The following is an 18,535-nucleotide window of genomic DNA, read 5'->3' as shown; positions in this document are numbered from 1 at the left end:
TCCTTCAACTTTTGCTTATCTGGGAATTGTTTAATCCCTCCTTCAAATTTAAATGATAGTCTTGCTGGATACAGTATTCTTGGTTTGAGGTCCTTCTGTTTCATTTCATTGAACATATCTTCTGGCCTGTAAGGTTTCTGCTGAGAAGTCTGATGATAGCCTGATGGGTTTTCCTTTGTAGGTGACCTTTTTTCTCTCTCTGGCTGCTTTTAATACCCTGTCCTTGTCTTTGATCTTTGCCATTTTAATTATTATATGTCTTGGTGTTGTCCTCCTTGGGTCCCTTGTGTTGGGAGATCTGTGGACTTCCATGGTCTGAGAGGCTATTTACTTCTCCAGATTGGGGAAGTTTTCAGAAATTATTTCTTCAAAGATACTTTCTATATCTTCTTCTCTGTCTTCTTCTATAATGTGAATATTGTTCTGTTTGGATTGGTCACACAGTTCTCTTAGTATTCTTTCATTCCTAGAGATCCTTTTATCTTTCTCTGCCTCAGCTTCTCTGTATTCCTGTTCTCTGATTTTTATTCCATTAACAGTCTCTTCCACCTCATCCAGTCTGCTCTTAAATCCTTCCACTGTTTGTGATTTCAGTCTCACCAAGCCCTCTCCCTGATGCTTGAGGGATTTCAGACTGAACAAAGTTCTTCTTCCTTTTTGTGGTGATGGGAGTGGTCGCCGGCAAGTGGCGCGTGCATCAGCTGGGAGAACAAAGTCCCTTCCTGCTTGCTGTTCATCTTGCCTGTCTCTGCTGTCTGTGCCGGTCAACCATGCACAGGGAACAGCCTCTGGGTTAATCCCCTGAGCTACCGTGGGTTGGGTGGCCTTGGCATGGCCTAGGGCACTGGCAGGGGTTGCAAGCGAGTGGCATGTGTTCTGCCACAAGAATGGAACCCCTTCATGCTTCTGGACTCTGCTCCCATTTCTGCTGTCTGTGCCGGTCAACCACACACAGGGAGCAGCCTCTGGGTTAATCCCCTGAGATGCATGGGTGGGGCAGCCCTCAGAATGGCCTAGGGCACTGGTGGGGGCTGCAGGTGAGTGGCGCGTGCTCTTCCGCAAGAACAAAGCCCCTTTGTACCTTCCAGACTGTGCACCTGTCTCCGCTGTCTGTGCCAGCCAACTGCACACAGACAGTAGCCTCTGGGTATGGGCTGGTTAGCCGCATGGGGAGAAGCCTCTGTTCTAAGCTGTGTGGTTGCTGCAGGCAGGGCTGCTCCCTGGCTGTTCTGCAGCAATGGCAGGTCAGCCAGTTTGCTTGCAGTGCTGTCAGGGGGGAAGGACCGGCAGGCTGCCTATTGCCTTGAGGAGATTTGGAGCTGCATTGCCACCTAGGGAGTTAGGGTGTCTGAAGTTCCATAAAGTTCCCAGCCTGCTGGGCTGAGTGTGCCAGGATGATTTTGTCCACCCGTTAAACCCTATTCCCTTTAAGACTTTTAAAGCACCTGCTTTTCTTTTGGCCCAGGGCAACCAGCTGTGGGAACCTGTTCACAGGCTCAATCTCGGACCTTGCTTTTCTGCTCCTCCAGTATCCAGTGCACCATGCAATGTCTGTCTCTGCTCCTGGGGCAGACCACCAGGGCTGGTTATTTAGCAGTCCTGTGCTTCCACTCCCTCCCCACTCTGATTCCCTTCCTCCCGCTGGTGAGCTGGGGTCAGGGGCATGCTCAGGTTCTGCCAGGTCACAGCTTTGTATCCTACCCTTTTCTGTGAGATGTTGGGCTCTCGCAGATGTAGCCTGGCTCATGTACTGTATCTTCTGGTCACTCTTTTAGTAATAGTTGTATTCGCTGTATTTTCAAAATATATATGGTTTTGGGAGAAGATTTCTGCCACCCTACTCACACCACCATCTTGAGAAAATCAGCTTATATCTTTTATTTCTACTTTGGCGGGTGACATTTCTCCTGGCAGTTTTCTTCATAGATGACTTTTCAGAAATAGCACTATATAGTAGAATGGTCAGAAGGCTAGTAAACAGAGAGTGAAGTAGAAAAAGAGAAACTGAAGAAGCAAGAAGATTTAGGGTTAGTGTATATGCTGTCTCAGAGAGACCTGTCAGCTAAAGTAAATTGGTAGTTACTGATATTAAGGGCGGTAAAGTAGCAAACATATCCTGGTCTACTTTTTAAAATTATAACATCACGTTCTTCCTTTTCTCTAATGTTAATTGTAAATGACAAAGGCTACAAAAGGCCTTTGAGGCAGCCAGTGAAAATGAATTATAAAGGAATACTATGGTACCTATGGATCTGAAGTTGAGTGATTTAAGACTTCTGAAAATCAGACTTGTTCTATGATACCTATGTTGGATACAATGTAAAAATATGAGTTTGCAACTCTTTCCTCCTTTTCTTAGGTCAACTTTCTTTCTTCTAACCTAGCCACTTTTCTCCTCCTTGCTTCCACTGGGAGGCAAAAAGACTATAAATTCCTTCTTCAGACCTTAGACACTGTTCAGAGATAGCTCCTAGGCTCACTACATTATTAGGCAAACTGCCTGCTCACAACTAAAAGTGAAGTCCAAGAATCCCAGACAGGTGCTCTGCCAAAGCAGCATAGATCAGCTTTGTTCTAATCTCAAGTTACCTGGAAGGATAAGAAAAACTTTCCTGTCCACAGAAAAAGAGAACAAGATACAAATTTCTAACAGGATGGCCAGAATCTGGCTTTTGAGTAATTAATTCTTGTTGAAAGTTTAAACAGTGGTATTTTTCATATCCAGTGATTATATGCTGACTTCAGCAGCTGTCTTCATTCTGCAGTCAATTTGGTATGAACTACAGCCATCTTCAGTTCCTTAATGACTTAAGGATGTTGAATCAAAGTTATGTTTCCAAATGTCCCGACCATTTTACATTTAAAACTTGGAGGGTGTGTTGAACAAAATGATTTATCTAAAGCATGTCCAAGTGTCTTCTATCCCAAGTGTTTCCCTCCTATTGTAGCTTCCTCTCTCCGACATACATACACATGTATTTTCTCTCTGTCCTGCCTAGTTTTGTCCCACAAAAGCTGAGGCCCGGCGGAGTGCTGCAAAGATTGCACTGATGAACTCTGTGTTTAATGAACATCCTTCCCGAAGAATCACTGATGAGTTCATTGAGAAGAGTGTCTCTGAGGCTCTGGCATCTTTCAATGTAAGTTACTTGGAGTTGGAAGAAAGGAGAGTGGGGAATGGAAGAACTGGCTGGTTGGGAAACAGCAGGACTACTTGGGGAACAGCAAGAATTCTTGCCTTCCTTCTAATCTACATCTCTATTCTTTCTGTTTATTCTCTGTCAATCTTTTGTATTACATGCTCCATATGTCTTAGTCTTTAATTCTATGTATGTGTGTTTTATGTTTTTGTTAGTATTTTGTCTCTTTCCTTGTGTCCCTTTGGTATCTAGAAACATTTAATTCAAGAATTATGGAATTTTATAGATACTCCAAAATAAAAATTGAGTTTCATTTTGCTTTTCCCAATTTTGGTTTAAGACCTTAGTCCTTTCTTCCTTCACTGTTCTTTTTTTTATATGACTTTTTTTATTGTCACTTGTTTCCTGCCTCAATTACTTCATCTTATTAATAAAAAATACTTTATAATACGTGTCTTGTCTTTTTTCCTTTCTATGAATGGGGAGGATAGTTTATTTACTCTCTTTAAAAATAACATCTGTTCTTTCAAGTGATGATGATGATGATAATAACCATAGCTAATCCTAATTGCATATTTACTTTGTGCTCGGGATTATTCTAGGGAATTTATATGTATTTTATCTCATTTGATCTTCACAACAAGGCTATGAGATATAAGTACCATTATTACCCCTATTTTTACAGATGAGGACAGTAAAACCCAGGAATGAAGTTTTGTCTAAAGTGATATAGCTGGTTAGCAAGTGGCAGAGCCAAGACTGGAACGCAAGCTCACCTGTATACTTTTCTAGCTTAGAAGTATATCTTGGAAATTAACACTGCCTTCTTCCTTCCCCCCACAAGTTCATTGGTAGGGTGATAAAGTCAGATCAATTTTGTTTCTTTTCACTTTGCATTTACGATGTAATTATATGTATTAAACTGCTTCAGTTATCTGTTGTGTGGATTAGTGTTGAACATTTTCAGTCATAAATTGGCTTCCCTCAGTTATCTAGGATGTATCTGTTTTTCTCCCATTACTCTTTGCCCCAGTCAGCAGCATCTGCAGGGGATAAAAACATTTTTATGTGACTCAAAGCCAATTAAAATTAAGAAAGTACATTTATCACTGTTAATTCATCTAATGTACTATAAAACAAAACAGTTTGGATTGTAGAAGGTGGTGGTTATGAGTATGGACTCGGAATTAGTTGTTTTGAAATTATGGTTCTACTAAGCTATGTGACTTTGAGCAAGTTACTTAATCTAAGTCTCAGTTTTCTCATCTATAAAACAGGATAACAATTGTACCCATCGTATAGGATTATTGGATAAAAGTATATTCACGCACTTAGAACATGTTACCTGTTTAGAGGCCTTTGAATGCAAGTAATAGAAAATCTCATTTCAAACTGATTTGAAGGAATAAATAAAGGAAGGAAATTTATTATCTAATGTAACAGGAAGCCCAAAAATAGGGAAAAATTCAGGGCTGGTTGATTTCATGGATCCAAAATATCTACTGGCCTAAATCCTTTCCATCTTTCCACTTATCCATCCTTTAGATTCTAGCTTTGTCCTTGAGCTAGCTCCTCGCAGGATGCAAGATAGCTACAGAATTCCATATATTAAATACAGACATAACTATATTCAGAGACAGAGGAAATCATCTTTTCTAGTGTCTTTTTAGTAGTAAGGAATCTTTCCCCAGAAGCCCTCCAGCAGACTTCATTCCTACCTCCAAATGGCCAGAATTGCTGTCTTAAAACCAATTATAGGTGAAAGGGACTAGGCTTTATCCACCGGAATTAGAATAAAATTACTCTTTCCTGAGACACACAAGAGATGAGTACATACTAGAAAAAGATTAATGTTCTATAGTAAGGAAGAAAGAAATAGATATTGGGTGGGTCACCAGCAGTGTCTACTACAAAGTGTTTTAAGAAATGTAAACTATTATTATTCTCATGCCACTATTCCTCTCTGATTAACCCTCAAAGTTAAACATTTAATAGATTCCTCATTAATTTCCCAATGAAATCCTTGTTCTCCAGAATAACAGTTTTCATTTGGTCATAGCCATGGGTAAAGAGTAATGTCCACATTCTTTGCTTTTAGCTTTTGTTCTTTAAAAGTTCAGAATTGGACACTATATTATACTATAGCTTTGAAAAATCACTTTGCCTCTATGAGTCTGCATTCCTTACTTGTAAAGAAGTAGGCTGAATTAAATTAACTCTAATTCCAATTATATTCTAATGTTTCCACCATTTATCAAACTATTCTGTGATTAAATGCTTATTGAATAAATGGAATTTGTTTATAACCATGTTCGGTGTGGAAGTGTCATATGAGGTAGAAGGCACCAGCTGGTCGGTCGGGCCACTCTAGTGTACTCCCCATACGTTACAGATGTGCCATGATTATTGATCCCCTCAGCTCTCAGACAGCTGAGCAAGGCCTGGGGCAGATGGACTCCTCTGCCCAACAGCCTCTACTGACAGGCTGCTCTGTTAGCAGCCTCCTCTGTATATCCCACTTGGCTATAGAGATATGATCATCATTTTCTATGTGCCATATTATGGAAAAGTTTGGAGGTACTGAATAAGGTATTGTATTGAAAAAGTAGAGTAAAAAATGAAAACAATTGCTTGCTTCAGAGCCCTAAATCCTAACGGTGAAGATGACCTTTTTCCTTCCTCCCTCTAGCTTTTCACCTTTAAATCCGAACTTTGTGATCTTTGCACCACAAAGATTAACTACATGTGGCATTGTTGTTTTTCATGAGCCACAAAACAATATGGGTTGATCTTGAGTAGTTCTGACTTTTTATTGATTCTAGCAAGCACAGTGAAAACAAATAATAATAGTAAGATAGCATTTATGGTATACTTACTAAGTGCATGGAATTGTTTTAGGTGTGATATATATACAGTAAAACCCCATGATAAAGTGCCCCACAATAAAGTGAATTTGATTGGCTCCTGACCTCTGCCCAGTCCCCTCTCTCAAAGAGAGCAGGATAGAATTCTTATCTTGGCATATGGGGTTTGTGTGGAACTAGCTAGGAAGTATAAGCAGCTTCTCAGGAAGCAGGAAGAGAAATTTTGGTCCCTGTGTTCCCAGTGGTATGGCTTTATTTTCCTAGATCAGATTGACAAAAGGGTCACCAATAAACCAGGAGATGCCCTATTTTGGAAGTCCCAGATAGCCTCAGGATCTGGAATTATAATACTACTAAACCACCACCAAAGAGCACCAAATCAGAGCCAGTAGCAGAATGGAATTGGACTGTGTAACAGTACTAAGCCCAGTACAGTAATACACCCACATTTTATATGATTGGAGTTTTTAGATCACATTTATCCATTTTTAACTTAAAAGAAATCTTTATTTTTAATTTCCAAAACAATCTTATATGGCAGATCTATGATTATTACCAATGAGGAGACTGAAGAACAGAGAGGTTAAATGATTTCACCAAGGCCACAAGACTAGTAGGAGCTCCAGTCCATGCTCTTAACTTCTATACTATATAGATTTTTGCATAAACTAGGCTTGCAGGTCATCAATGTATCTTAGTTTTACCCCTGCAGGGTCATGTCACCAGTAGAAGACATATGAGGCAAATGTTCAGGAGGCCAAATTGCTATCCAGAATTAGCCATGCTGTCTCCCTTTAAAACACATTTGCTCAACTGTCCTCTAGACTAGTTCAATCCTGTATGCTGAACTCACTCTGTTATTTTGGCTAAACCAGGGCTCTTCTCTATGTTTCAGCATTCCCCCTTTGTAGATAGGGAAAGTCAGATTGATCTCTATCACCCAAATTAAAATGTGTGATGACTTTGGAATCCTCTAGGTCTGTGCTGACCAGAAGAATAGCCACTAGTCATATACAGTTATTGAGTACTTGAACTGTGTGGCTAGTATGAACTGAGATGTGCTGTAAGCATGGATGAGACACCAGATTTTGACAACTTAGTATAAGAAACAGAATGTAAAATATTTTGTTCATAATTTGTGTACTAATTACAGTTGAAAAAATATTTTGATTTGGTTAAATAAAATATGCTATTAAATTTAATTTTACCTGTTTATTTTTACTTGAATGGGGCAGCTAGGAAATTTTTAATATGTGGCTTGCATTATATATCTACTAGATGGCACTGCTTCAGGTAATAATCCTAATTGAAAATCGATTTGTCTTTTCCTTTCCTCTGTTACCAGGGCAACAGGGAGGAAGCTGACAACCCAAATACAGGAATCGGTGCTTTCCGATTCATGTTGGAATCCAACAAGGGCAAGTCAATGTTGGAATTCCAGGTACTATTCCATCCCTGGCTCTAATAATATGGGTCAGCCTGCATAAAAATATATGCCTCCTACTAATATATATATTTTTATATATGACTCCTACTAATTCCTCATTGATACTCATTTGGAAAGGAAGGGAGAGAAGGTTGTTAGAATATTTTTCAAAATATAAATACCTTACTTCCCCCAAGGACATTATCAGAGTTGATATGAGATGCTTCCATAAATAAATTTTCCAAGAGGCTCCCTATGTAATTCTGATGCAAAGTCCCAGTAGAAAGTCACTGTCCTGCTACTTTGTATCTTCTTCTCTCAGGAGCTAATGACAGTTTTTCAACTGCTTCACTGGAATGGCAGCCTTAAGGCCATGAGAGAAAGACAGTGCTCTCGGCAGGTAAGAGATCCTATGGGTAGAAGAGGTCTTGCAGAGGTTCTATGGGTGAAGTGTCTGTTTTTTTTTTAGAAATAAGCAGGCCTATGGTTTATAAGTTGTGAATACTGAAAGCTTTAAAGTACCCTCTTCACTTCTATAATTTTTCCTATTTAAATCTTAACTGTGATTGTTTTGCCTGCCTTTCTTCCCCCACCAGGAAGTTTCCCTTAAGAATCTCCTTAGAGAACTTAAGTGCTGACTTCAATTAGGGCTCCAAGGCTGGGTTCTTAGCTAGTCCCAGTTGAGTCAATATGGCATGAACCTCCACCTTGTCAGTGACCTTCACATTCTTATTCCCCTCCAGGAAGTACTGGCTCATTATTCACACCGAGCCCTGGATGATGATATTCGCCACCAAATGGCATTGGACTGGGTGAGCCGGGAGCAGAGTGTACCAGGGGCACTGTCTAGAGAGCTGGCCTCTACTGAGCGGGAGCTGGATGAAGCCCGGCTGGCAGGCAAGGAGCTGCGCTTCCACAAAGAGAAGAAAGATATTCTCATGCTGGCTGCTGGGCAGTTGGGCAATATGCATTCTTCCAACTGCTAGTCATCCACCTACCTGCTCCTCATTCTCTCTGGGCCCTTTTTTATATATCCTTTCTAAGACTTAGCATGATTTTTGTACATACTTTCTCAATTTTATACTTAAAAAATATATATATATGTATAAATTCTACCCCTGGATTCCTATTTGCTAAAAGATCCCTTTTCTTACTTCTAGTTTTTGGATGTAGTTTCATTTGAAACATCTCCACTCCGCTTTACAAGAAGAGTAGGTTGTCTTTAAAGCATCGTTGGTTCTTATACTCCCAATAACTGTGTAGTCATTTCAGTAGCACAAAGTAATTGACAAAGTGTTCGTATCTCTTTCCTTTGAAATAACAGGGAGCTTGAATAGGGATTGTGCACCCCACCACCACTTTGCCCAATTCCCACCACATACACACACATATATTCACCCTCATTCTTGCTTTCTTTTGGACTCAGAGAGTGTATGAGTATGAAGCCTTTGGCTCTGGTTTACCTTGAGCTGGGCCTGTTGGTACTGAGTCATTCCTCTGGTAACTAGATATTTCCTAGCCTATACTAGCTCCCCACTACCACTACCTTACTCCTGCTCTGCCTCCATATGGTACTTCATTTTGAGGCTTCCCTGCATTATTATTTAGTAGGAAGTGGAGGTCTGGTTTCTTATTTTTAAAAGCATTCCTGCAAAACTGCCTCTCTTGAAAGAACAAGAGAGGAATTATAAATATAATTCATAGGGGCTTATCACCTGAGTTGCTTCTGGGGCATAGATGCCATACCATACTGGTAGTCCAAGATTTCCAGATGTACTCTATACTACAGAAGGGGTCAGGATTAAAGATGTGTATCTTTCAATATTTCCTTTTCATTCTGCTTACTTAGCTTAGCTAAGCCCTGTATTTAGATCTTCCTGCCTACCGACATTGGTAGAAAGTAAAACATTTCCCTTTACTCTCTCCTCCCATCATTTTGCTCTTTGGTAACATTATCTATACTATTTGGTGAGGGCCATGTTCCTCTCACTCCCACAAAGTTGCTGCTGTTTATTACCTTAGATACACTTACCTTAGATTCACATTTATTTTCTCCCTTTTCTTTCCTCTTCTTCCTCATTGATTATCAGAGCATGAGTTGATCAGGAAAATTAGATAAGACTTTGGCATTATGGCACTTCTTAATCTTCAGGAGATTGCAGGAGGGAAAAGAGAGCTGATAATCAGCTATTTGTGTTTTTAATGCTGTTCTCTTCCCCCACCTCCCTCCTGGGTGAACTAGGAGAGAAGTAATTTGGAGTACAACTAAAGCATTCCCTTTGGGAGGTATATATTTTCCCCTTGTTTCTGTAATCTCCTTTGTACCATATTATAGCTCAGCACACTTTCTAAACTGAGGTTGGGAAGTTTAATGTTTCTGCAATTGGACTTTACATTTAATGATTATACACTTTGCTTTTAGAAATGTTAGGAAACAGGCCACGATCTGCTCTTTTGGATCTGACAGGAACAAGATGAAAGTGAGCTATTTTCCTTTTCAAATCCTCTTCATGACCAGTACATATAGGATCAGAGGTAAGGAATCTAGCAACTGTTGTGTTAGTGCTTGAAAGGGACCTCCTTGAGTTCTCCAAGCCCCATCTCTGTATTTCATGAAGCACATGCAGAGCTAGAGGCGCCTACATTAAATAATAGGTGTGTCTGTTTAGTTTTGAATTGATATTTATAATTCAGAAATCATAAATCCTTATTTCTTCTATGCTCCTTTTTCTGGGAAGTGTTAAGGGGTAGGAATTGTGGGAAGAACTTGTCCTTGCACCTCCTAGATTTATTATTTTTCTCAAATACCACCCAGTAAGATCCCAAAGAGTTTGAGAAAATTATTCCCTGATCTGTCCTTAAAGATTTTACTAATCATTTTAGTACTATGTATTTTATATATATAATTTTATACAATTAAAAATAGATTTTTGTCTAGTGAGCCAGATTGTTTCTTGAGATCTGTGTATCAGAGGAGCGCTAAAATGACCCTTTCTCTTACACACACACACACACACACACACACACACACACACACACATAAATAATTTTTATTAGAATCTTTTAGGTAGTAGAAGTAAGATTGTATTGCTGAGGAACCCGGATTTTGTCTTTGGCCCTTTCTCCCAAGCTCTACCCATTTCCACTGTCAATCTCACCATTATAGTAGCTTAAATTCTATCATACACACAATTCTCAAGCTATTTCTTCTATCCCAACCAGTTCTGTGCTTTTATACCTACATTTCATATTATTGCATATCACCACTTGACTATGACACAAGCTCTTTGAACTCACATATCCAAAATAAAACCCATTCCTCCATACAGGCTCCTCTTTGACTTTCTAGATCTGTTATTGGAATTATTATATACCCGTTATCTAAATTAGAACCTTCAGACCCATCCTTAACTCTTTCCTACCATCACTTCACCTACTTACTGTTGAATTTATCTTCCATATAAACTTCTTTTCTGTTTTGTTCACATCTACTACCGCCTCAGTTGAATCCTTTATCACCTCTGGGCTGGACCACTGCAATAGCTTTCTAATAATCGCTGCATTCATTCTTAACATTTTCTACACAACTGTCAGACTGCCTTCTAAAATACTTAAACCTGTACGACTCCCTTGCTTAAACCATTACATAGCTATCTTTACCTTTAGCAGCATTCCCCAAACTTTTATATATGAACCCTTGGGTGTTACCTGAAATGATGTTAGGTGTTAGATGGGCAAACATTTTTTTACTAGTTATCTATATTTGTAGTAGAAAAATACGGGTTTTCCATTTATGGCAGTGGTAGACTTGTTTAAAAAGTCAGTCTATTTAAGGAAAAATATGAATAAAAATAGTATGGGGATTATTTGCAAATGTTAAAAGTCATGAATACTCAAATACTTAAAGCAGATACATTTCTTGCCTATAGGATAAGTTTCAAAAATCTTTAGCATGGCATATAATTTGGCCCTAAACTGCATTTCCATCTTTATTTCCTAGTCACACAGCATTAGGCATACAGAATTTCTTGCCATTCTGATTTTCATTCATTCAGTATTGTAAGATAAATTCTAACCGAAATAAGCAGGCAACTAGAGGCAACAAAGGGCCAGGCAGTTTATTTGAGCACAATCCCGGAGAATGTTCCCAGGTCTGGCTAGTTACAGGCCGGGGAAGTCTTGCGCAGCTAGACGGGCAGGGAGTTTTTAAAGAAGGTAGGGGGAGGCAGAGCATAGATTTACAGCGGTGGGAGGATTGGCTAGCCTAAGGCACATTTTTCAGGTTGGGAGAGGGCAGCAGCCGGGGATTTTGGCACGTCATCGGTGTCCTATGTGCTCACCCCTCCCTCCGGTGCCTCCAACCTTACAAGTATTTACCAATGTTTACTCTGAGCCAGGCACTGGTCTAAACTCCGGATATCGTTGACTTAGAAAGCTTACATTCTAGTGGGAAAAGCAGACAATAAGGTAGTTAAAGATTCAGATTTAAATGCTGTGAAGGAAATAAGAGTGAAGGATAGTAGGGTAGAGAAGACCACTTTGGGTGAGGTAGTATTTTAGGGAGATCAAAAAGATGTGGTTGAACTAGCTATGTGAAGGGCTGGAGGAAGAGTATCAGAACAGAAAATTACAAAAGTCCTGAGAACGTAGGATAGAACATCGTTGAGGAAAAATGTAGGGAGAACTTGATGGGTGAGAGGAGAAAATGGTGGTGGAAGAAGTTGGGAGACATAGGCAGAGAAGACCGTGTGAGTTTGAATTTTATTCTAAGTGCAAAAATTAGTCAAAGGAGTTTTTTATAGGGATATACTAACTTATTTTTTAAAAGATCACACTAAGTACTGTGGAGAATGGACTAGAGTCTCCTAGTGTCCATACAACTGCTTTGCCTGTAAAACCATCCAGCCTTAAAGGGCCAGTTAAAATGGAAGCCCTCATTTACATAGACTCTCCTTGCTCCCAGTCCTATTGGAAATATTCTTTGTACTCTCATAGCACTCTGTGATGTTAATTATCATTTTCATAATGTAATTATAAAGTGATTGTTGAAAATGCAACTCTTTTTGCTTGTATTGCCAGCACCTCCTCACACATATAAGCATTATAACTGTTTGATTAAAAAATTAACAAATAAGTGAATCTGCAGTCCACTATTATTGAAGGCCTACATTGGGATTCCAGACTTTGGGGGCACGGAGTTTTGCCTCAACCCCTAGATTTTTAAATGTGAAATACCTGCACACCATTTCAAAGAGGCTAAAGCAGGTTTTGTTTAAAACCATGTATGGGTAAAATTGTAATATTTACAGAATATCTCTCCTGGCTTTATTTAGTACATCTGCATATCAACAGGTACTCAAGGGTGGAGAGAAGTATGGCTTTAGGGCATTTGCATCGTTTCTCAGGGGTGGAGAGAAGTTCATTTACATATCAATGGGTAATTACCTGGGCAACCAAGGGCGTGTCTGAACCTGAGAGGTTAAGGGGAGGGGACTGGCTTGCTTGCTGGCTTGCTTCTTCAGGAGCAGAAGAGAGAGCCAGCCTTGGACTGCAGTTTGTAAGCAAAAAACTGGTTTTACATTTTATTTCTCTCTGACTGATTTCGGTTTTTAGAGGTATTTTCCTCAGGGATTTCCTTTTCCCAGACTTACACCATGACTTCTTTTTTTTTTTTAATTGCCAGAGGTGGTGGGAGTTTACCTTTAAAAAAAGCAAAGAAAATAAGTTGGACTTGGTGATGGGGGAGTCTAGTAAACATAATGTTCCTCATGTCATTGTAGATTAATGATACCAAAAAAAAAAATAAGTTGGCATCTGTCTCTTAAATCGTATTTCACAGACAACCAGGTCTGTTAGTTTCCTTAAAAATTCTAGAAGCAGTTTTTTTAGCCAGCATTGCTGACGAAATTATTTTTAAAAAGGGCTTCTATCACAGATCTGGCTGCTCCTTAGAACAGGGTACAGGCCTGTAAGCTGTGAGAGGAAAAACTTTCCTCAACTTCCATTTCCCAGTAAGGAGTGAAACCGGACGGGAAGCAACCCTCTACAAAGATATTAGGTTGGGCTTTGCTGTCAGTATTTGTCGTCGACTGCCCTAGTTAAAAGTGGAAGCCAGTGACCCCGCCTACCCACTAACTTCTCCATCAGAGCGTGGCCGTTTCCATTTCCCGACCTGCTCAAGATGGCTGCAGAAACACTTCCGGCGCCTTCCCAAAGTAGGCCCGCCTACATTTGCGTATATTCACCGCGACAAGGGCGGGACTTAGAGTGAGCTTCTGACTGGTCAATTTAACTGGCGACCTTTCCCCTCCGCGACCGTTTCTCGAGGTGCCTAGTGCCTTAGCGGCACGGACGAGAGTTAGAAAGAAAGCAAGATGGCGGACGTGCTGGATCTTCATGAGGCCGGGGGCGAGGATTTCGCCATGGATGAGGATGGGGACGGTAAGGATAGTGGAGACGGCTGCGGGAGGCGGGGAAGGTGTGAGGGAAGGAAAACATAATCTTTCTTCTTGGCAGTGTCCTCCTGCTTGGGAACCGGGAGCCACCGAACCGGGTTTTGGATTAGAGACCGCCCACTTTGGGAAGAATGAGGGTGGGACCAGGAAGGGAATGGGAGGTGGTGGGGTCCACTTTCAGATTTGTCTTGCCAAAGAGACTATTGCTTCTGAACAACTGTTATCTTTATTCCTTGTCCTTTTTCTTCTGGGGCTCCAGAGAGCATCCACAAACTGAAAGAAAAGGCGAAGAAACGGAAGGGCCGCGGCTTCGGCTCCGGTGGGTGTTTGTGGGGAAAATGGGGTCTAGAATGGTGACAGCTGCGAATTTGAATTCCCCATTCAGAGTTATGGGGAACAGTAGGAGAAGGCGGCTTTCCGGTGATCTCGTGTCTGTTCTTTATAGAAGAGGGTTCTCGAGCTCGGATGCGTGAGGATTATGACAGCGTAGAGCAGGATGGCGATGAACCTGGACCACAACGCTGTAAGTAAGGTGGAGTCTGGTAGGGATCTGTATCTATAGAGCATTAGGGACCAGTAAAGTAAAACCCAGTAGGAATGGGGTAAAAAATAGCCTAACAGATCACTGGAGTCCACACTCACTGTACTCTAGTCATCTTCCTGTTTCTCTCATGTGCTTAACCTTCATCGTTTCTCCCAACAGCTGTTGAAGGCTGGATTCTCTTTGTCACTGGAGTCCATGAGGAAGCCACTGAAGAAGACATTCACGATAAATTTGCAGAGTATGGGGAAATAAAAAACATCCATCTCAACCTGGACAGGCGTACAGGATACCTGAAGGTATCCTAAGTGACACTCCATAGCCTCTCTACCCCTATAACGCTTGGACAGCATTGGTAGTTCGTTCAAGTTTGCTGTGGTTGGCTAGGAGCAAAGTTGGAAGTAAAATGACATTGGAAATTGATTTTGAAAACAGCAAAGAGACAGACACATTTTGTATATATGATAGGGATCTGTAATGTACATTAATTGCTTAATGTCTACAGATTCTTCTGTTTAAGTTTAGATTTGAGGAAGGTGATACACAGTGATGCTTGCTGGGATAGGAGGGTTTTGATAGTTGTCTTTTGACTTGTCTCAGGGGTATACTCTAGTTGAGTATGAAACATACAAGGAGGCCCAGGCTGCTATGGAAGGACTCAATGGCCAGGATTTGATGGGACAGCCGATCAGTGTGGACTGGTGTTTTGTTCGGGGTCCACCCAAGGGCAAGAGGAGGTAAAGTGAAGAGGGCAAACACTACACTATCTTGGTGAAGGGACTATAAGTGAAACAGAATAAGGACATTGTATTATGTCTCTGATGGACCCCTCCCCTTTCTTTTCCCTAGAGGTGGCCGAAGACGCAGCAGGAGTCCAGACCGGAGGCGGCGCTGACAGTCCATTTGTTGTCCAGGTGTTCTCTCCAGAGATTCCATCTAACAATGCAGCCTTGGAGAAACAGGGCTGAGGTGGAACTCCCTTTGTTTATATTTAATTTCTTAACCTACCTGGTTTATGTTTCTTTTGAGTTATGAATAAATGTCCCGTTTTGTTTTCTACATTTAAAGTTACTTTCCTGTTCTAACATTGGAAGCTCTGATGCACTATTTAAAAAGTAAGCCAGTATGGGTCACTGAAAATACTTCTCCCAGAGACTGACTTCTGTGTGAGTTTCTACATTAGTCATAGTCTAGGGTCATAGTAGAGACTAGGGTCAAAGTAGAGACACTGCTCAGTCTTTTTTTTTTTGGAAGCTATCAGAGCAGAGGTAGAAATGAGGTGTTGTCATGATAGTTAGTAAAGAATAATTGCTCTGTATGTACTCTCTCCTGGGCAAATGGATGTTACAGGAATGTTTCTCTTGTTTTTCCAGCCCTTCTTGCCGTCACATTTGTTTGTACTTCCAGCTGTCTGAGGTCTTGAATCTTTTGTTGGGGTGTTCTTTCTTCTTTGCTGGAGAAGTCCATACTAAGTTCTTGGTAGCTGAGGGTGAAGGTTCCCATAGAGATGATCCAGAGGAGCATTGAGGAAGCCAAAGAGGCAAAGCATGTGGCTGAGGCTGGGAGAGACTTCAGTTAGCATGGTGGGATAAAACCAGTACCACAGACCCAGCAGGTAATAATGGTATCCAGCAGAGAATGAAGGTCAGCAGGACAAGCAGGGCCAGTCACCTGGCTCGCAGATGAACACAGGGGCAATTGTCTAAGGAGCAGTGGAGGGTAAATTCACCAGCAGGGGCTAGGCATTTAGAAAATACACTCAAATTCATAACCCCTCAGCTTCTGCACTGAGTATAGTATAAATTGATGGGTGGGCAGAGATAATGAGGATTCCTACAGGGAAGAGAATGCTGCAAACAAGGTAATGCTGCAAGCCCTCTCCACCCTTCCCAGTCTAGGGTGGACTGTATGTTCCCCTCCCTCAAGGGATTATGATAGACATGCTGGATAAAAGGTTTTGATTGAGGTACTCTGTTATATGAAGCTACTAAGTCTACTTAAAGACTCATGTCTAAGAGTAAAGAGAATACTGATAACATTTCTTCTTAGTCCTTGCCCCAGCTAACTCAACTTCAGAGAATGGCTAGAGCTGGCTGGAATTGAAGGCATTCAATAAAATTATGTACCGCATCAGGTCCTAGGGATATGGTTAGGATCTCACTTTTGGCTTGACAGAGTTGTCAGATAAATAAGGCTAGAAGCAATAGTTTAGAATATGGATTAGCACCTGGGGATTGGAGTCTCACCATGGTTCTCCTTCCTTGTCCAGGGACCAGACACATTGAGGACAATGTGGCTATAGCAGATGGTCATGGCAGTCAATGGCAGCAGAAAGTGAAGAGGTTATAGGTGGTCTTATGCCATTGAGCCTTGAAGCTGCCTTAGCTGACACACTGAGTGAAGGGTACTGGGCCAGCTCTGCAGACAGTATGGAACAGGAACAGCTGGAGTGGACTTGAAGACTATTAAAATGGGTCTCCTCCCACCCTCCCAACTTACCCACTGTTGTCTCACTATACCCTCCCAATCCTTTCTTAATTCTCTGAAGAACAGTACTGTCCTGAATAGTGGTTCATCCATGGTGTGGCATATGAAAGACTAGATACATCTTGAAAGTCCCTATCTTCCCCCTTAAGCTATGGAGCTGATCATTAAGTTTTTTAAATCCTTGGATTTACCTTCTCAAGTACTAGTCTAACATTGCATTTTTTAAAGGACATCTCTACCACCTCATCATTTTTTGCTGAAATGATTTTCTGGTGTGTCTGGTTAATTCTGTGGGGAAAAGATCTTGTACAAAATGGGTGCTGCTAAAATTTCAGGCCATTTGGAAGCCACTGTGAAGTGGCCATTAAGCGCTAGTCTTGTGTACAATAACAAAAATGGTGAAATAATGTTTAATAAAGTTTAACATTTTTCCAAATACTGTTGGCTGTCCCTCCCCCTTTTGATAAATTGGTGTGTTTAAGTTTGAATCAGTAAAGAGCACTTTTCAGTTTAAGAGCTTCAGGGTTAGTTCCTTGGTTCAGATAAGGTAGATTGAGTCACCAGTTTGGTAAAAGGCAACCGAAGTAGGTATCACATTACTAGACTTAAGGCATTTGGGAAAATGATTTCAGCAGGTATAAGAAACCTCTTGGGAAGTCCACATCAGCCATAGACATAACTGTTATGAATTGCTTGGAGTTAGGATCAGGCCACTGAGCTAGTTGGAGAGTGGTCTGTCCTTTGTCCCTATATTGAGTCCATAGATTTATGGGGGCTTTTTTTTTTTTTTTGGTATTGTGCCTAGAAATAATTGACAAATTGTGAGAAGGGGTTTAAAAATAGGCAAGGCTCCTAGACTTACACAGTTTGGCCTATAGCCTGACTTCTCTGCCTCCCCTTTAACCCTATTTATATGCAATTTGTTACCTACTATAGAAATCTTCCTTTCAACTACTGATAACTTGGAAATGTAAACCTACAAAAATAATTTTTAACTAGCCCACTACTTCCTCACCATACTAATACCACACTTAAAAAAAAAATTTAATTGATGTATTAGTCCTTGAAGGCAGGACTAATATTTTAAATAGGATATATGGGCAATGCAGAATTTATACAAGAGCATGCTAATTTGAAAAAAAAAAATCACCTTTTGCACTGTAGCATGATGTTACCATCACTTTGCCACTGAAGAAAATGAATATTGTAATTGTGAAATTGTCAGGTTGTAAGAAAGGACAAATTCATCTGTTTCATCATCTTGTGGCCCATGGGTGCCCAGTGATTTACCCAGTCATATAACTGGTTAGTGGTAGAGCCTGGACTCAGAAAAAAATAAAGAATAACAAGCAAACTGCAACACAAGCTTCTAACTCCTGTTCCACATCTAAAATTTGGTTCATATAAACAATTACAATAACAATTCCTTTTGTACTGAGGCAACAGGCTGCTTTTGAAAGTTTGGGTGGCAGAGCAGCATATTGTTGGAAGCAGTATTTTTTGTCCTAGAGCTAAGTTATGGTAGTTGTATTTCTAGTATTTGAGGATTTAAGGATCAAATCTTAAATTTGATTCTATTGCGTTACCATTCCAGAGACAAATTCTAGCCCCTTGACAATCCT

At 40.6% G+C, this 18,535-nt stretch overlaps 2 protein-coding genes across 3 annotated transcripts in view; both read left to right on the top strand.

The window, feature by feature from the left end:
* The window catches only part of LIX1L (limb and CNS expressed 1 like), a 28,537-nt gene extending 15,994 nt beyond the window's left edge, over positions 1-12,543 (top strand). The window contains exons 3-6 of the mRNA XM_036924374.2: positions 3,000-3,140; positions 7,350-7,445; positions 7,753-7,830; positions 8,174-12,543. Coding sequence (XP_036780269.1) covers positions 3,000-3,140; positions 7,350-7,445; positions 7,753-7,830; positions 8,174-8,416 — 558 coding nt within the window. The 3' untranslated portion in view covers positions 8,417-12,543. The remainder of the gene's footprint in view (positions 1-2,999; positions 3,141-7,349; positions 7,446-7,752; positions 7,831-8,173) is intronic.
* A 1,173-nt stretch (positions 12,544-13,716) lies between these two features.
* Positions 13,717-17,103, top strand: RBM8A (RNA binding motif protein 8A). 2 transcript variants are annotated; one of them, XM_036924376.2, is made up of 6 exons: positions 13,717-13,871; positions 14,145-14,204; positions 14,334-14,408; positions 14,589-14,725; positions 15,027-15,163; positions 15,276-17,103. In XM_036924376.2, exons 1-6 carry the CDS (start codon positions 13,805-13,807, stop codon positions 15,319-15,321), a joined length of 522 nt encoding a protein of 173 aa, XP_036780271.1. In that variant the 5' UTR covers positions 13,717-13,804; the 3' UTR covers positions 15,322-17,103. The 2 variants fall into 2 exon arrangements, with proteins under 2 accessions (XP_036780271.1, XP_036780270.1); XM_036924375.2 differs by having other exon boundaries at positions 13,724-13,871; positions 14,331-14,408.
* The last annotated feature ends 1,432 nt before the right edge of the window (positions 17,104-18,535 follow it).

This window comes from Manis pentadactyla, chromosome 4 (assembly GCF_030020395.1).
Source record: "Manis pentadactyla isolate mManPen7 chromosome 4, mManPen7.hap1, whole genome shotgun sequence".
Classification (NCBI taxonomy): Eukaryota; Metazoa; Chordata; class Mammalia; order Pholidota; family Manidae; genus Manis; species Manis pentadactyla.
Note: the sequence above shows the minus strand (reverse complement) of the source record. Positions and strands in the feature narration are given on the sequence as shown.